General features: G+C 38.0%; 2 protein-coding genes across 2 annotated transcripts in view; one reads left to right on the forward strand and one right to left on the reverse strand.

Moving 5' to 3' along the window:
* The window catches only part of ptp4a2a (protein tyrosine phosphatase 4A2a), a 6,433-nt gene extending 1,672 nt beyond the window's left edge, over nt 1-4,761 (reverse strand). The window contains exons 1-4 of the mRNA XM_083551151.1: nt 4,591-4,761; nt 1,906-1,979; nt 804-1,336; nt 587-679 (exon numbers count right to left, since the gene is read on the reverse strand). Coding sequence (XP_083407277.1) covers nt 587-679; nt 804-899 — 189 coding nt within the window. The 5' untranslated portion in view covers nt 900-1,336; nt 1,906-1,979; nt 4,591-4,761. The remainder of the gene's footprint in view (nt 1-586; nt 680-803; nt 1,337-1,905; nt 1,980-4,590) is intronic.
* Nucleotides 4,762-6,168: 1,407 nt separating this feature from the next.
* On the forward strand, nt 6,169-18,416 carry LOC310731593 (zinc finger protein RFP-like). Its single transcript, XM_083551250.1, has 11 exons — nt 6,169-6,242; nt 7,020-7,576; nt 7,689-7,784; nt 7,892-8,125; nt 8,215-8,365; nt 11,191-11,690; nt 11,795-11,890; nt 11,984-12,217; nt 12,301-12,463; nt 12,606-12,641; nt 17,590-18,416. The coding sequence occupies exons 1-11, from the start codon at nt 6,191-6,193 to the stop codon at nt 18,144-18,146; spliced, it is 2,676 nt and encodes an 891-aa protein (XP_083407376.1). The 5' UTR covers nt 6,169-6,190; the 3' UTR covers nt 18,147-18,416.

Below are 18,416 nucleotides of genomic sequence, written 5' to 3' on the forward strand. Positions count from 1 at the left end.
AAACATCTATTGATTGGCCAATAGTGGGCTTCACCGATACCCATAGCTAGGTTGGATCATACTTACCGATAACCAATTAATCAAGCAATAGTTTTTTTCATGGATAATGGATAAAAAAACAAATGTAGGTAAAATACTATATTACAAAAAAAAAGTATTGAATCATGAAAATATGCTAAATGAAATAAATAATATATTCAATCATAAATTGAATTATACAATGAATAAATTAAAATAAATATAATATATTGCACAGTCTTGCACGTGGTGTCAGTGATTCGCCTCCAGGGGTCGCTCTCGTAACGATGGTGGATCGGAAGCAGAAAAATTCTATAGCTATGGATTTTTTTGCCAATATCCAACATTTCCAGCATCCAACTATCACTGCGGATTAATCGGCAAAACTGATTTAATCGGTCGACCTCTACAAGACATACACTTAACTTTGATTTTGACTCCGCCCTCGTATCGGGCTGCATCTACCTTCACCTTGTTGTTGATTATGTTTATAAGTGTTCTGTGTGAACTTCTGTACACTGATCCCATGCGAACACTGCACATGTTTGTGTGAGAGACGGATTCCTACCAGAACTTCAATGCCTTCCTTTTCCACTGGTGCTTTGTCGTAGGTGGCGTCACACACCCGAACCAATGTCTGCACCCCGAAGGTCTTCAGCTCCTACAACAATACCGATCAACATCAGCAAACTAACATCTGTGACGGGTTTGTGATCGCAGTAGTTTTTTTTACAAAGTAAAATAGTGTTCGTGACCGTGTGTATTCGATATCTGAGTGATCTTACCTCAGTAAACTTGGGCAGTTGTGAATTGGTGGGATTGTGGGTAATCAGAAACCTCATGCACTCATAGGTGATTTCAACAGGAGCAGGACGATTCATCTTGACACGTGGCTGAGCGTCGGTTTTGACAAGATGTTTTTTACAATGATTTGGGATCCAAAAAAAGCAAATGTATAAAAACACTCAAATTTGCGCTTAAAAAATTTAAATTAAAAAAAATAAATAACGGGGGCTATTTTTCTGGAATGTACAAAAAATGTTTAGCTTTAACCCATTTAGGAGAACAAAAAATGATCTTTTGGCGCTAGAGAGGAAGAGGGCGTAAAAGAAACTGGCTCGTCAGCGCCTCAGTTGGCTCAGACCGACTCATACGCGTGAACTTTGGGCAAATACAGCCTCGAACCCGAAGCTGACAAGTTAGGACTGTAGACGTGTGGCGTAATCGTCATGTGGCACGCCGAATTTTCACTTATCCACGATGACCAGGTGCTGTGCCTGGCAGAAATCTCCACTCACAAACGCCATAAATGTGCAGCCTGCATGTCGGTAGAGGGAAAAAAAATTATATCAAATTTATCATATCGCAATTTTTAGCGGCACTTCTACAAAATATGACATGTATTACAAGGGCGGGGGGGGGGGGGTGTTTGGCAACAGTATAAAATAATAAAAATGTGCTAAATGACATAAATGCATTTTTTTAATGATAAATAATAAATCATACAAAAACAAGCAGCACGTAGTTTCAGGCTGCTCTTTTCAGCCGTCCCAGCAACAGACACAACCCGGAAAAACTATCTGTACAGATTTTTTGCCCTTTAGCACCAGCAATCAACTATCGGTGCCGAGTAATCGGCAGAACCAAAGAATCGGTCGATCTCTATTGTATTACAAAATAAAAAATTCAATGATTTGATATAAAACTATCGCAATTTTAAAATTACTGCACATTAAAAAGAACAAAGCACAAATAAATGTTGTACAGTTGTAATGTTGTAAACATGTTAAAGCAGATCTGAACATATTCTGACCAATCGGAAAAGAGAACACAGCAAACTAGTAAATGAACAGTGGAAGAGTTTAAAAAGAGAGAGATCTCACTCACTTTCAGTGCCTGGAAAGAAATGTTGAGAACTCTGCATTATATCCTCACCATTCGCCACGGTCTCTACTCCACATCTGTAAATATAACCGCATATAACACAATTATATTATGCAATCAGATTTTTAAACTTTTATTTATAACATCTTTATCAGACTTGGAAGCACAAGCATGTACATCTCACACATTACATACGTCTCTTATGCTCAGTTTAACTTTCTTTTCATTCTGCATTTGCATAAAGCACCTTATATTCTTACTGTCTTTGGTTCTGTTATTGTCATTCCTAATTATGTTCTAAACAATGTGTACTTCCCTTTTGCATGTTTAATATCCCTAATGCATTTTCTACTTCATTTGTACCATTCGTAATCATTATTTATTTATAGCTACTATATTTGATCAGGTTTCTATGCTGTATATAAATGTGTGTGTGACAAATTAATTCTTGAGTCGTGAAATTAAAAGAAGGAGTGGATTATGCAATAAAAATAAAGTGTTATAATTTTTTTTTAATGTAAAATTGGTGCCATACATTTCATTTACATATGAAATTTTCTGAGAGTAAATCTCGTCTTATAAAATCAGGTCGAGGTTACGTACGTTTCCTGTGTGGCTGCTTTTGGTGGAAGGAAGCTGATTTAAGCACATTTCCTGTGTGAACATTGTGCAAGTCACAGCTGGTCAAAAGGAATTGAATAAGGTTTGTACAGTGCTTGAGGATTGTTTATTCCCTTGTTGCAGGCAGCCAGTGAGGTATTTCACTTCTCTATATTTTATTTTGGTAAAATGTTATTTTCCTCTATTGTTCACGCTTCTGTGTTTGTGGACATTTCAGTGTGTTTAGTTTTCTCGACGGGTTTGAAGGATAGCGAGAAAACGCTGCTTGTGTCTGTGAATGTTACTAGTTTGTAAAAGAAGGAAGTGGAAAAATCAGAGGAGGAAGTAAGAATGAGGCAAAAGAAAAATAGAAATGTTGGGTAGAAAGGGGAAAAAAAACTAAAGGAAGAAAGGAGAAGAAGGAAAGACTAGGAGAAGAAAGGAAGGAAAAGAATGAATGAGGAGGTTTGGCCTGATTTACAGAAGTCCATTTAATATCAGATAATCAGGTGAAGAAACACAGCGCTTAACTAAAAGAGAGAAACCCACAACTCGAACCACGTTTCTTTAAAGACCTGTTCAGAAGGTTCTTTGTTCGGATTCAGGAAGATTAAAGTGTTTAAAGGTTAAATGAAATGGTTAATAACATTAAATATTTTATTAAGAAGCTGAATGTTGCATTAAAACCAAACATTGTGTCTAAAGAAATCCTCCATTAGGGTTTTGTGTGATTTGGTGAGAATGTAAACGCTGCTATTATATTATTATCATTTTAACATTTTGTATGATACAATTTGTATGATTAATTTTTTTATTACAAATCTATTTAAATTGCATGTCAATTAATTTTCATTTCATGCAAAATGTAATCCCCCCATCTGACAAATTCAGGTTGAGGTTACATGCATTTCCTGTGCAGGTAAAAGAGGTGTAAAGGTGTGAGAGAAATAGAAGAAAGAATGGAAGACGAGAATTTAAAAAAAGAGAAATGGAGGGACAAAAACAGGAATGAAAGGAAAGGAAAAATAAAGGGAGGATAGGTACGAGTAGAGGAAGTAAATTCAAAGGAGAAAGGCTATAATGACAAGAAATTAGGGAAAGTGAAAGAAGGATGGCAACTAGGAAAATAAAGGCAGAAATGGAGGAAAAAAAGGAAAGAATAGAAGCAGTAATGGAGCACTGGAATAAATAACTAAAAGAGAGAAAAAATAAAATATTCACATATTTTTTTATAAATTGTATTTTATTTTATAAAAAAACAGGAGTTTAAAAAGGAATGAAGAGGTGAATGAAAGAAGGAGAAGAATAAAGAGAAAAAAGAAAATAAATATTAAGAAGGAAGGAAGCAGTATAAGGAAAATAAATGATTGCATGGATTATTTGGAGGAAGAAATTGTGGAAAGGGAGGACTGGGGGGAAAACAATAGAAAACAAAAGATGCACAGGAAATGGGAATAGGAAAATTTTTATATTAAATATGAAAGATATAAAGGAAGGGAAGACGTGGAAAATACAGTGAAAGGAGAAAGGATGGACGAATAAAAGGAGCTGAGACAATTACACATGCGAGTCAACTTCACGCAAAAAAAAAAAGAAAAAAAAAGGAACCGACTCCTCCCTGAGAGTCGATTCAACTCGTTCCCAAGAGTCGACTCGTCCCCGAGCGAATCTCTTTACTGTTTGTAAACCTCTTTGTTTCCCATGTGAACGCGTTAACAGTGAAATATATTTAAAATAAAAATAAATGTTTTGTGGTGTATAACCTACGGAATTCCTGCGTATTACCGATAAGAACATGTGAAATAAAGACGCTATACATCTATAAAGCAGCGTTATGTAGTGACTAGCTACAATGACAACAGCCCAGCCTAGCCTAGCATAGCCTGAGCAGGTGATCCCCCCCTGTGTTCTCCCTCAGAACAATAACACACTCATGCTAGAACGCTACAGCTACATGCTAACTGAGGGCGAGGAGGAGCAGTTAGCTGGCGTCATATCGAACCGGTTATTTTGTTTATTTATTACGGCTCACTAGAAGCTTCCGGAAGGTGTTTAGTGAATAAATGCGAATAAAACCGCGTTTCTTACAAAGAATATCCGCCGCATCAGAAAGCAGAGCCGGTGCTGAGCGCTGACGGTCGCCGTGCTGCTGACTAGCTTTAGCCTGTTTCTCGTTTTTTTTTTTTTTTTTCCTACTCGATCGCGGGTGCGTCTCAAATCAGCACCACAATATTCCCTGAGTCTCCTCTTAAACAGCGCAATAAAAACGAAACCCTGTTTACAATATAATGCAATATCTGCATGCATTATATACAAAACTAATGCATGGATTTACACAGAAATAAATTAAAATATTGTATTAAACCAGTCAGGAAATACCTACTAGTAACAGCGATGCTTGGTTGAATTCGAACATACCCTTAGAGCGCGCTTTGAGAGATTAAGAGTTGCCATGGCAACGCCTATGGCTGAGTTTTGCGTTTGTGTTATAAATGTACAGGGTATGTACACTGCACACATTGATTTGTGTATTTCTGGTTACGAAAATAGTAGGATCCTGAAATTCATCATATATTTTGATAATATATAAACCATTTAGTTGTATTAGTTGTTACTAATCGCAAAAAAATTGAGTATCAATTCATTGTTGTCTGGAACTTTTACTCCAATGTGTTTATAATCCACTCTATTACTTTTATTTAGTTTGACACATATCTATAATTGCATCAATAATAAATGTCCCCTTATAAAGATATTAAAATAATGGCAGGATTGCACTTGTAATAATAAAGGCAAACAAAGAAGCCAAATTGAAACCTCAAATGAATGTATTCCGATGAGGAACCTCTAAGTCATGGGTCCCCAAACTACGGCCTTCAGGCGGAATACGGTCCCCACATTTGGAACGTCACTCTGAACAAAGCCGGACACATTTTTTTAAAATGTCTTTTTAAATATATGTTTTACTGATATCATGTTTGCATTTGATAATATAGATTGGCTTTTAAACTAAAATGTCCCTTAGTTATTAATAGAAGTTGAGGCACCAATAGATGATTGCTGGAACTATTGGCCATGTGCAAAAATCCATACCATTAGTTTTTCCGGGTTGCAAACCCACTGTCATCACAAGAGCGGATTTAGAGGCGAATCACTGACACCACATACTGTTATTTTTTTTACACGTGAGTTTGTATACTGCAGCGCGCATTTCTGTTTGACCATTTAAAAAAAAATATATAAACAAATAAATAAATAAATATAAAGGAGGCGGAATTAAAACCTTTAAAGCAACACACGTTTCTTCACAACGTCTTTTTTTTACTCAAATATAAAATATTGTGACATGAAGTCCAGTTACCAGCGTGACACTAAAACAGGTAGTAATAAAGACTTATTTTTACTGAAGTACATGTCATAGCCCAAAACTTCTTTACTTTAATTTTGGTAAAAAAAAAAAGTATAGTCAGTTCTTTAACTTTTACCAGAGTCTTTTAAAACATGACTATCTGCACTTCTACTGAAATGAGGGAGGGAGAGAATGTGTTTACTTTTGCCACCTCTGGTTTTCCCCCCCCCTTAGATCTGTGAGAATGCTGAGTCAATGTTTCACAGTATAATGTATGGTAATATTTTAAATGGAATAATGTGGTTTCTTTGTGAAAGGATTTGGAGACGGAAGGAGGACATGGCTGAATTGTTTATGAATAAAAGAGCCAGAAGGGATACATCAGATGACTGTAAGTTTCTCATCTGCTCTTCTTTTAATAATAATTAGTGTATTATTATATGTAAGGTCCCCTGGTGGTCTAGTGGTTAAGATGCAGCGCTCCCAGCGCTGCGACCCGGGTTCGATTCCCGGTCAGGGAACCATCCCCAGCCACTCTTAGTGCCGGTCCCAAGCCCGGATAAATTGGGGAGGGTTGCGTTAGGAAGGGCATCCAGTGTAAAACATGTGCCAAATCAAAACGTGCGGAGAATCCGCTGTGGCGACCCCTAACGGGAGAAGCCGAAAAGAAAGTTTAGTGTATTATTATGTGATTATATTGATACTAAGGTAATAAAGTGAGAACAGTGGGTAGAAATTGTGCTGCATTGGACAGAACATCACTCGGAAGCTTTAAGCTGGAGCTCAGAACTGCTTTTGCTACAAAGCTGGAACAAATATCTAGCTGTAATGAGGGATGTGTATTTTCTTTCTCAAAACAGTAAACTGAAGATTCAGAGCTAGATAATAAAAATAAATTTAAAAAAAGTATGTTGTATTTGAACTAAAGTTTAAACCTAAAAGTTTAAACTTTATGTTTAACTTTAACAGTCATGTTGATTACTTGAACCTGGAGGAGTTCAGACCTCCATGAGTTGAGTTCGCATTCATATTGTTTTTTACCTGGTGGTTTGGGATTAAGAGTTGAACCCTGGCATGACTGGGAATCTGGTCAAATTTGTTTTTACAACATTGTCTTCAAATAATGCTACATTTCTTTAATAAATACATCTAAAATGATGTCCACCAGTTGCAGGTGAATCCAGCAGCTTCATTACTGAAGAGCAGCTACAGTGTTCGGTGTGTGATGAAGTGTTCACTGATCCTGTTACCACTCCATGTGGACACAACTTCTGCACAAACTGCATTACACAAAGCTGGGAGAAGAAACACTGTCATTATTGTCCGTTGTGTAATGAAAAATTCACGGAAAGACCTGAACTCAAGTTGAATACAACACTGAGAGAAGCTGCATGTAACTTTATGAAGAAAAATGCTACTGAACAAAAGAAGATTCTTTGCCACGACTGCTCCGGTGTAAAGCAGAAGGCCTTGTTTTCTTGTGTGGATTGTGGTGTCTCTCTCTGTACATCTCATTTAGAGCTCCATAATCGTATTCTAAGAGATAAGAAACACAGTCTTATAAATCCAGTGGAAAACGTGGAGGACTACAGATGCAAGATGCATGGGAAACCTCTGAGTCTGTTTTGTAAAGATGATCAGATGTGTCTGTGTCAGTTCTGTACTGAGATACATCACAGGAATCACGTTATAATTCCATTAGAGGATGAAAGCAGAGGGAGGAAGGTGAGAGACTTCATGAGTTATTTTTTATGAAAAATGCAAATTATTTAAAATGCTGCATTTGTAATAAAAAGTAAAATAAAAAAGCAGTCATGTGTTTTTTATTTCTGTGCAGAATCGACTGGGGATAAAACAGATGGAGCTGCAAAAGATGATCCAAAAGCGACTAAAGATGATCCAGATAATTAATTGCTCAGTAAAGCGCAGTAAAGTAGGTGAAGCATGAACGTTAATATCAGCTACCTACTGTACTTTATACTATGTTTTGTCTACATAGACATTCACACCATAATTTAATAAATGTTCATTCTCCTTTAGAGGAAAAAAAAGAAAGAAACGTCAGAAAGTGTTGAAGTCTTCACCGCTTTGATTCACTCCATTAAGAAGAGCCAGGCTGAGCTGCTGGAGGTGATGGAGGAGAAACAGAAAGCAGTGGAAAAGCAAGCCGAAGGACTCGTTAAAGAGCTGGAGGAGGAAATTGATAAGCTAAAGAGGAGAGACGCTAAGATTAAGAAGCTTTCACACTCTGATGATCATCTCCATCTGCTACAGGTCAGTGTTCCTCTCTCTCTCTCTCTCGCTCAATCTTAATGCAGAAGGTCACAAAACATCGGCTGAGGGATTTCAACTTTCTTCTGTAGATTTACCCGACAGTGTGCAGATTTCCAAGCACCAAGAACTTGACCAACATCAGGATTGACTCTGATCTGAGTGTGAAGGCCCTGATGACCACTCTGTCTGAGCTTCAGGAGACTTTGAATAAGAAACTGAGTGAGAAACAGAAGAATATTGGTGAGAAACTAAGAACTCTGTAACAGATGAACTGTATAAAAGTTGATTGATTTATTGGTTATTTGATCAATAAATAAACATTTTTGCTTTGATACGTTTTATAGATTGTATATTATACAGGGAGTGTTTGTGGATTATGAGGAGGGCCTGGTCTCCTTTTATGATGTTGAGGCTATGTCTCATATCTACTCTTTCACTGGTCAGTCTTTCACTGAGAAAATCTATCCATACCTCAGTCCTTGTTCGAACGACGGAGGTAAAAACTCAGCACCGCTCATCATCACTCGTGCATCAAAGTTCATACCACTTTCTTTTTCAGATGGAAATGAGCAGAATGCATGATAATGAGCCTTTGATGATGTCATGCTGGAAAAGTGGAGTACCCTCAGGTATTCAGTCTGAGAGAAGTTTGGAAGTAGAAGACATACAAGATCAGACACGTATCATTCATTAGCTGGACCAGTTGAGTTCATTAAATTGGTGTGTGTGTAATTGTCAACATAATCTGTGGTAAAAAATATTTTTTGGATACTTTTTGAATAAAATCTAGTTGATATTATTTACTTAGTCATTATATTAGCCAGCTAATTCTTGTCTTTCTGTTCACACCTTAAAAAAAACAAATTTAGTCTAGTCAGGTATTAGCAAGCTAATTTAGCTAACAGGGTCATTATAATAGACTCTGATAATAAATCATTATATTTTCTCTTGTTTTTTATAGAAATACCTTGTATTTGACCTGTATTTTTTTTTTTGCCAGTGGCTTAATGAGTTAAAGTTTTGTCAGCTTTGCCTTCTAATTTTTATTTTTTCAATATAACACAGCATTTGTCCTGGTTAATTGTATAACTGAGGTGTAGGCAGTTTGTAAAACTTTACATTGTCACTTTATAATGTATGAATTCAGGTTTTTTTTTTTTAAATCCTCTTCTTTTAATTGAAAATAAAAATATTTTTAACTGTTTGTAAGAGTCGGTGTTAATAGGATAATTTAATTTCAATCACATATTGGATTATATAGAGACATTTTAAGAGAAATATACTGTAGATAAAAAACAAAGGAAATCTCATTTCTGTCTATTTAACCAGAAATTTACATTTATGGCATTTGGCAGAAACCCTTATCCAAAATGACCTACAGTTATCTCAGTTGTAAAGCTTAGGGTTAAGAGCCTTGCACAAGGGCCCAGCAGTGGCCAGCTTGGTGATGGGGGGATTAGAACCCATGACCTTCTGATCAGAAGTTCATCTGAGCTACCACTCTCCACAATTTCACATCTGTAATCCAACCACCATAATATTAACCTCGTAATCTGAATTGTTTGATTGATTGATTATTATCATATAGGCAGACAGACTAATAGACTAAATTATCTTTTAACACTTTATGTTTAACTCCCGTAGACAAATACAATACAAACACATTTTCTGATTTTGACTCCTTGCAAATATTTTACAAAACTCCACACACACCCAGCTGTAAATCAAAAGAGCTGCAGGCGAATAACAAAAAATTCTACTCACTTGAACAAAAAACCTGTCTGATCACCTAATGTTGCATCAGTACGAGTCAAACCGGAGCCGATCTGAAAGCTCATTCAGCAAAAAAACGTCAACGTGAGCAGTTCTGATTTAGAGAAGAGTAAACGTATGTACTTTGTTTAATTTTTTTTTCACGGTTCAGATTTGTGCCAGAAATCTTACTATAGGTTTATTGTTTTACTAAACGGAGTAAAGATCATCATATCAAGACAGATATATATTCTGAGGTAAATGTTCTACAGTGTACAATGGTAGAGGTATAAACAAGAAATAAAATATATTATTAAAAGCAAATAGCTTATTTGTATTAAAATATGTATTGAAACATGTTCTTTTGTCTGATACATACTGTAAGTTAGAGTGTGATTGATTACTTTCGAAACCAGGAAGTGGTACAATATAGAGAATTGTCAAAAGGCTAAGTGTGTGTCAGTGTGTCAACTAAAAAATGACTTATTGTTGGAGGGATTGAAACGGAGCCGTAAAAAAAAAGAACATGGCAGAATCTTCATTACCACAAAGACAAGGCAGAAGGAGCAGCTTGGAGATACCTATTGAGTGTAAGTTACACAGTTTATATAAGTGTAATTAATTGCGCTATTCATTGACCATCCATTTTATTAGGAACACCTGACGATCTGTTCATTCGTGATCAGCCAATAATGTGGCAGCAGCGCAGTCATGCAGGTCAAGAGCCTAGGCTGATGTTCACATGAAAAATCGCAATGTAAAATGTGGGATTTTTTTGACTTCAGTCGCTGCATGGTTGTTGGTGTCAGATGGGCTGGTTGGAGTATTTCAGAATACGCAGATATCACAGTAGACCAAATGTTAGCTCAGGTCCTGCGATTTAAGTGCTTTGTATGTCAATATTGAAATTAGATTAGGGGACACTAAAAATGGATAATTAAGTGATTAGCAATTATATAATCATCTCAGGAACTCCTGTTTACACAACTCCATCTAGCTGTATAAAGGACATTACTAATTATCATGATACAGTATTTCTCTCTCTCCGGTGTTTGTTAAGTTTTAATGATTTATTACCACACTCTTGGTGTCACCCAAATGAGGATGGGATTTTATTTTGAGTCTGGTTCCTTTCAAGGTTTCTTCCTCTTACCATCTAAGGGACTTTTTTTATGCCACAGTTACCCCAGGCTTTATCATCAGGGATAAATACACATAGTATATTTAGGTGTTTGTTCTATAATTTTGACATTCTGTAAAGCTGCTTTGAGACAATGTTTTAAGAAATGCTATAGAAATAAACTTAAATTCTGTGTGTCAGGAAGTGTTTATTGATCCCATCACCACTCCATGTGGACACAGCTTCTGCAAGAACTGCATCACACAAAGCTGGGCAGCAAGTCAAAGATTTTACTATCCATTGTGTAATGAATCATTCATCAATAAACCTGAACTCAAGATTAATATAACGCTGAGAGACGTTGCAGATCACTTCAAGAGGCAAACAGTCTCAGACGATATTTTATGTGATGCTTGCACTGATGTGAAACAAAAAGCCATAAAATCCTGTCTGGATTGTGGCGTGACCTTCTGTGCATCTCATCTAGAGCCTCATAATTATGTTCCGAATTACAAGAAACACAAACTAATCAATGCAGTGAAGAACTTAGAGGACTACAGATGCCAGAAGCATATGAGACCTCTGGATCTGTTCTGTAGAGACGATCAGATGTATGTGTGTCACTTCTGTACCGAGACAGACCATAAGAATCACAACATGGCTTCTTTTGAGGAGGAGATTGGACAGTGGAGGGTGAGAGACATCAATCATTAACATTTATTATTCCAATAAAGGATTGTGAAGGAATTGATTTTCCGTGATTGTGATGGTTTATGTGTTTTTTGAGATCTGTGCAGAGCCACTTGGGGAAAACACAGGTAGAGCTGCAGCATATGATCCAGGAGCGACTGGAAAAGATCCAGGAGACTAATCAGTCAGTAGAGCTCTGTAAAGTGAGTGATATAAAATCATGCATTTTCTTTCCATTCTATTCTAGTTAATCTTCACTGTTAGTTGATGAACTTGAGATGCTTTTCATTTTTTAGAAAAACAAAGAGAAAGAAACATCAGAAAGTGTTGAAGTCTTCACCGTTTTGATTCACTCCATTGAGAAGAGCCAGGCTGAGCTGCTGGAGGTGATGGAGGAGAAAGAGAAAGCAGTGGAAAAGCAGGCCGAAGGACTCGTTAAAGAACTGGAAGAGGAAATTGATGAGCTAAAAAGAGGCGATATTAGGATGGAGCAGCTTTCAAATTCTGATGATCATCTTCATCTGCTACAGGTCAGTGTTCTTTGCTCGCTCACTCAATCTTGATGCAGAAGGTCATAGCACATCAGTTGAGGGATTTCTTGTTTATCCTGTAGATTTACCCGACAGTGTGCAGAGTTCCACGCACCAAGAACTGGACCAACATCAGGATTGAAACTGATCTGAGTGTGAAGGCCCTGAAAACCAATCTGTCTGAGCTTCAGGAGACTTTGAATAAGAAACTCAGTGTAACACTGAGTGAGAAACAGAAGGATATCGGTTAGAAAATTACAAGTTATTGGTTTATTGTTTAATGAATAAAGATATATTTGCTTTGATCTGTTTTATAGATTGATCTACTGTAATTCCACGTGTATGTTACATTCCTATTTAATCAATGTCATCATTTTGTTGTCATCAGTTTCCACAGAGCTGAAGAGGATTCAGCGGTACGCAGGTACACTGTAGTTTCTGTTTTCTATATTAATAATAAAATAATAATAATAATAATAATAAGTTTAATTTATATAAAGCCTTTCCCAAGCTCAAGGACGCTTTACAAGGTACAATATAATATAATGAACATACATAAACATAAACATATTCGTCGGACATTTGCCCAGGACGAAGGATCACATGCAGCTGCATGAGTTAATAGCAGAGACAACATAGACATAAAAACATACGGGACAAGAGATAGAACACTACATAGTACATGAAGCATACACCACATTTCAGAAAAATTAAGGACTCCTAACACATATGCATTGACTGATAGTGGAGGTTGAAAAGGTGAGTCTTAAGCCTTGATTTAAATTCAGTCAAAGTGGTATTGGTTCTGAGTGCAATGGGTAGGGAGTTCCATAGTATTGGAGCAATGACAGAAAAGGATCTGCCACCCGCAGAGGATAGACGGTATCTAGGTACACAAAGAAGTTCAGAATTTGAAGACCGGAGTGATCGTGAAGGAACATAGGATGAGAGAAGATCGGAAAGATAGTGAGGGGAAAGAGCATTTAGTGCCTTATAAGTGAGGAGTATGATTTTATATTTTATGCGAGATGAGACTGGCAGCCAGTGAAGATTCAATAATATTGGGGTAATGTGGGCAGATTTTTTATTGGAGGTTTCTGGCAGCCGAGTTTTGTATGTACTGTAAACGTGAGATTAAGTGAGCTGATAGACCAGAGAAGAGTGAATTGCAGTAGTCGAGACGGGACGTAATCAGAGCATGCACTAATGTTTCGGCATCATTTCTGCAGATAAAAGGTCGCAGTTTGACAATGCGTTGTAAATGAAAAAAAAAAGCTTCGGAGAGGCTGCGAATATGGGCATCAAAGGATAGTGAGGGGTTTGAGTATGATACCTAAATTTCTAACAGTAGCTGAGGGGAAAATCTTAGTAGCATCCAGATCAAGACTAAAGTCCACAGAGTTGTTTTTTATTAGAGATGCGGGACCAGTTATATAGTATATAACTAAGTATATAACTGAATATCATCAGCATAACAATGATAACTAAAACCATGTCTACGTATGATGTTGCCAAGCGGCTGAATGTACAGAATGAATAGTAGTGGGCCAAGAACAGAGCCCTGTGGGACACCCTGTTTAAGTAAGACAGTAGGAGATTTGGAATTGTGTATGGAGATGTGATATTGCCTGCCCGTGAGATAAGAGGAAAACCAGGATAGTGCAGAGCCTTTTTTTCATTCATTCATTTTCTCCCGCTTATCCGTAATTCGGGTCGCGGGGGCAGCAGTCTAAGCAGGCCCCCGCCTTCAACTGCTGCCCAATCCTCACAGCACCGTCCCTTACGGTCCCTCCTGCAGGTGGTGAGCCCACGGGAAGGCAGCACCACGTCACGGACCTTGATATTTCCTTCGTAAGGGACCCCCGGAGCATAGAGGGTTAAGGGCCTTGCTCAAGGGCCCAAGAGTGGCAGCTTGGCGATACCGGGGCTTGAACCCCAGACCTTCCGATCGGCAACCCAGCGCCTTAACCGCTGAAGCCACCACTCCCCCGCTGGAGCCACCACTCCCCTGTGTAGTGCAGAGCCTGATATGCCTAATTCCGCTAATCGTGAAAGTTAAATCTTATGACAGACAGTGTCATTAACAACCTTTACTAGCGCGGTCTCCATGCTATGCTGCTGGCGGAAGCCAGATTGAAAAATATCAAAGAGGTTGTTACCAGCTAGGAATGACTGCAGCTGAGAGGCCACAGCCTTTTCCATGATCTTCGATACAAATGGCAGGTTGGAAATAGGGCGGTAGTTGGATAAGTCTGCCGGGTCCAGATTAGTCTTTTTGAGTATGGGAGTAACAGCAGCAGTCTTAAGTGACACAGGTACAGTAGAGGAGATAAATGACATATTAATAAGGTGGGAGATGGGGGCAGAAATCGCCGATGTACAGTCTTTTAGCAGGAAAGTAGGTGCAGGATCAAGAGTGCATGATGAGGAGTTAGATTTTTGTATTAGCTCAGTGATTGAAGAGGAATTGGTCATGGCTAGGGTTGTCATAGAATTAATAGTTTGAGATTTCATATGCTCATCGGTAGTTGGTTCCTCACCAAATGTCGCATACAAAGTGTCTAGCTTACCCTGGAAATGGTTCAGGAAAGAGCAGCACATAACCATGGATTCAGAGTCACTAAGGCTTTGCTTTGGTGCTTGAGTCAGTTTATTAATTGTGCTAAATAACATTTTGGGCCTATTGCTTGCTTTGTTAATGATGCTGGAGATATGGGAAGAGCGGGCTGTATTTAAGGCTAGTTTGTATTGCTGAAGGCATTCAGCATATATAAGAAAATGGCCAGTTGAACCAGTTTTCCTGAAAAAAACGTTCATGTTGTCTACATTTTACCTTCAAACCTCGAAGCTCTGCATTAAACCACGGGAAGGAATGGGACATAGGGACAGACCTAATCTTAGTTGGGGCAAACTCATCCAACAATTTTTCAACAGTACAGCAATACTTGTCATAGATCATAGATGGACAGGTTAAATTTAGCACATCAGAAAGAGCAGAGGAGGCAACAGAATCACAAAAGGAGCTAGTGTCAACAGTATTTAAATGACGATAACGTATGGTTAGATTTTTGATGTGGTTGACTGGACAAATAGATGTAAAATCAAAGGAGATGAGTCTATGGTCAGAAAGAGGGGTAGCTAAACTGTCAACAGAGATATTATTCAGACCAGATGTACAAACAAGATCAAGCGTGTGACCATGAGTATGAGTTGGAAAATTAACATGCTGGATGAGGTCAAAACAGTCAAAGACAACATTTAGCTGAGTAGCAGTGGAGCAAGCAGTATCAACATGAATGTTGAAATCACCAAGAAGAATAACTTGGGACGACACAGCACATGCTTGGGTTAGTAGTTCACTGAGTTCTGAGAAAAAGTCACTTTGTTGTTTAGGTGGTCTGTAAATTAATATAAGTACAACGGGATGTTTGATACCAAACTTCATAACCATGTACTCAAATGTCGTGGTATTGGGAAAAACCAGTTTAGAGACAGTTAAAGACGCACGAAGAATGACAGCAAGACCACCCCCTTTACCAGTTGTACGTGGTTCTGACATATGTCGATATCCAATAGGGGTAAGCAGCTTCAGCTGGATAAAATCATCTGGTACCTGCCAAGTCTCTGTGAGAAATAAAATGTCATATTTATTGTCAACTATTAGCTCATATAGGTGCCTTTGTCTGTGATAGATCGACAATTTAAAAGGGCACAGTGTTTATTTGTTCCATTGACAGTAGGGGTGTGCTTAATCACAGAGTCAGTCATATTAATGTTAATAAGGGAGCGATGTCGATTATGAGAACGAGCCGACTGTTTTATAGCCCTGCTAATGGACCAGATAGAAGGTATCCCAGACGATGATGACTGATAAAGGACGTATCTCCTTCTGGAAGAGCGATATATATATCTTGGGCGACGAAGGATACCAGATGCACGGCAATGGTCATACGTCGCGGGGTCGAGGCGCCAGTGCCCGTTTAGAGCCAGCAGTTCACAGGGGCTGTATACGATTTCCATTTGAGTGTTGAAACCAAAAATAGCCAGAGATAGAGTAGTAAATGCCAGAAACTTTAACGTGCTGAGAAGAGCCATGGAAAAGTCGGCCAACAGCATTACTGCATTAGCCAGAACCGAACCCAACCAAACATCAACAAAAGCACACGGAAAGTGTAGCTACCTGACCAAACAGTATGCTAGCAGACAATCCACAAGTAGAGTGTTAACTCCCCTCATAGTTAGTCAGATCGATGTAAGATCGAGAGGGTAGAGGGCTCGCGATAAACTAGAAACCAAACTTTCAAAAAAACTCTCCAACACGAGTTCTCCAGCACGCCGAAAGGCAAAAGATAACATCCAGCCGTATGGAAATTCCTCAGATCGGGAAGTAATCCAAACAATAATTCCGAAACGTGAATTAACACAGCAGGCAAACGAAACAAAACAAAACAAAACAATAACCCAGCATGGAGCGGCAGCTAGATGCGCACAGCATTCCCAAACCGGAAGTGAATAATAATATTATACATTATTCTGCATTAACTATAACATTTTATTTCCAGCTGTACATGTTTACAATCACTTGTTAATTGTCCCAGCCAACACAAAGCCAAATTACCCATCATTCTCTCATTCCTGACATAAACTTCTTAATTACCCCCCCCCCCCAACATATAAACCACCAAGAGTTCCAATGACACTATAATGATAATAAAAAATGGTTGCAGTTGATGATCCCTTTGTAATTACAGAGGTTCCCCACTTTATGAACATTCACTTTACGAACTTTCTCGGATACGAACAAACCTGTGCTCAAATTGAAATTTGCCCGCAAGCTACATGATGCACACTGGACTCGAGCGAATCTTTTTTTTTTTTATTATTAATAAAAAAATTTTGTATTACTTAATACAAAATATTGTATGCAGTATTTGGATTTGTTTGAGTATATTTGATTGATTATTTGATAGTATTTCTAGCTCTTATATGCGTAGTATAACGAACACAGTAACAACTTACGAACAATTTGGAGAGCGTCTGTATTATTATTTGATTACTCGTTAATAAAGTGGTTCTCAAAGTGTGGGGGGCGCCTTTAGTGGTATATATATATATATATATATATATATATATATATATATATATATATATATATATATATATATATATATATATATATATATATATATATATATAGTGTGTGTGTGTTTGTGTGTGTGCAAATCCTGTCATTTGTTGTTTAGAAAGTTTAGAAAGGAGAAAGATTTGGTGGGATTTGCTGTTGAAAGAATAACCGATGCCTCTAAAAGGTATTATTATTTAAACTTTCTTTGTATACTCATTCTATCTCTTCTTGGTGTTTTCCCTCTCAGTGGATGTGACTCTGGATCCTGAGACTGCTAATCCTCATCTCATCTTTTATATGGGAGGAAAACAAGTAACACACGGAGATAAAAAGCAAGATATTCCAGACACCCCGAAAAGATTTACTCGTTATACAGCAGTACTGGGAACTCAGGGTTTCTCCTCAGGAAAATTTTACTATGAGGTGCAGGTCAGTGGGAAGACTGAGTGGCGTTTAGGAGTGGCCAGAGAGTCTGTTAACAGGAAGGGGAAGTTGGAAAAATTTTGCCCTCAGAATGGATTCTGGACGGTGATTCTGAGGAACGAGGATGAGTACACGGCTCGTGATAATACCTATCTCCCCCTCTCCCTGAGAGAAAAACCCCAGAAGGTGGGAGTGTTTGTGGATTATGAGGAGGGCCTGGTCTCCTTTTATGATGTTGAGGCTATGTCTCATATCTACTCTTTCACTGGTCAGTCTTTCACTGAGAAAATCTATCCATACCTCAGTCCTTGTCCGAACGATGAAGGTAAAAACTCAGCACCACTCATCATCACTTGTGTATCAAAGACCCTGAGGTGCTGATGCTAATAAATATGTATTATAGATCAGGACCCCAAATGAATGGTCCAAAATCTGGAGCTACAAAACAGAAATTTTAAAGTAGGTCTGAATGAACTCAGGTGAAAAGAAATCATATCAACATATCTCCTAAGAACCCTGACAATCATGAGCATCAAGTACCTCACACACAGGAATCTGGCACACCAATGCTCTTTAACTTCTCATGTGACCTTCCTGATGTTCTGCTGGAAATGTTCAGTGTCATTTAAGAACCTCATGTATTCAGAAAGA

This window comes from Silurus aristotelis, assembly GCF_946808225.1.
Source record: "Silurus aristotelis genome assembly, chromosome: 9".
Lineage (NCBI taxonomy): Eukaryota > Metazoa > Chordata > Actinopteri > Siluriformes > Siluridae > Silurus > Silurus aristotelis.

What these genes read in the sequence shown, in the direction of transcription:
- LOC310731593 (XM_083551250.1), top strand. Translation starts at nt 6,191, where the DNA reads ATGGCTGAATTGTTTATGAATAAAAGAGCCAGAAGGGATACATCAGAT. An exon ending in AAGGGATACATCAGATGACT is followed by an intron (nt 6,243 to 7,019) that starts GTAAGTTTCTCA and finishes GATGTCCACCAG; the next exon opens with TTGCAGGTGAATCCAGCAGC. An exon ending in TGAGAAACAGAAGAATATTG is followed by an intron (nt 8,366 to 11,190) that starts GTGAGAAACTAA and finishes ACTTAAATTCTG; the next exon opens with TGTGTCAGGAAGTGTTTATT.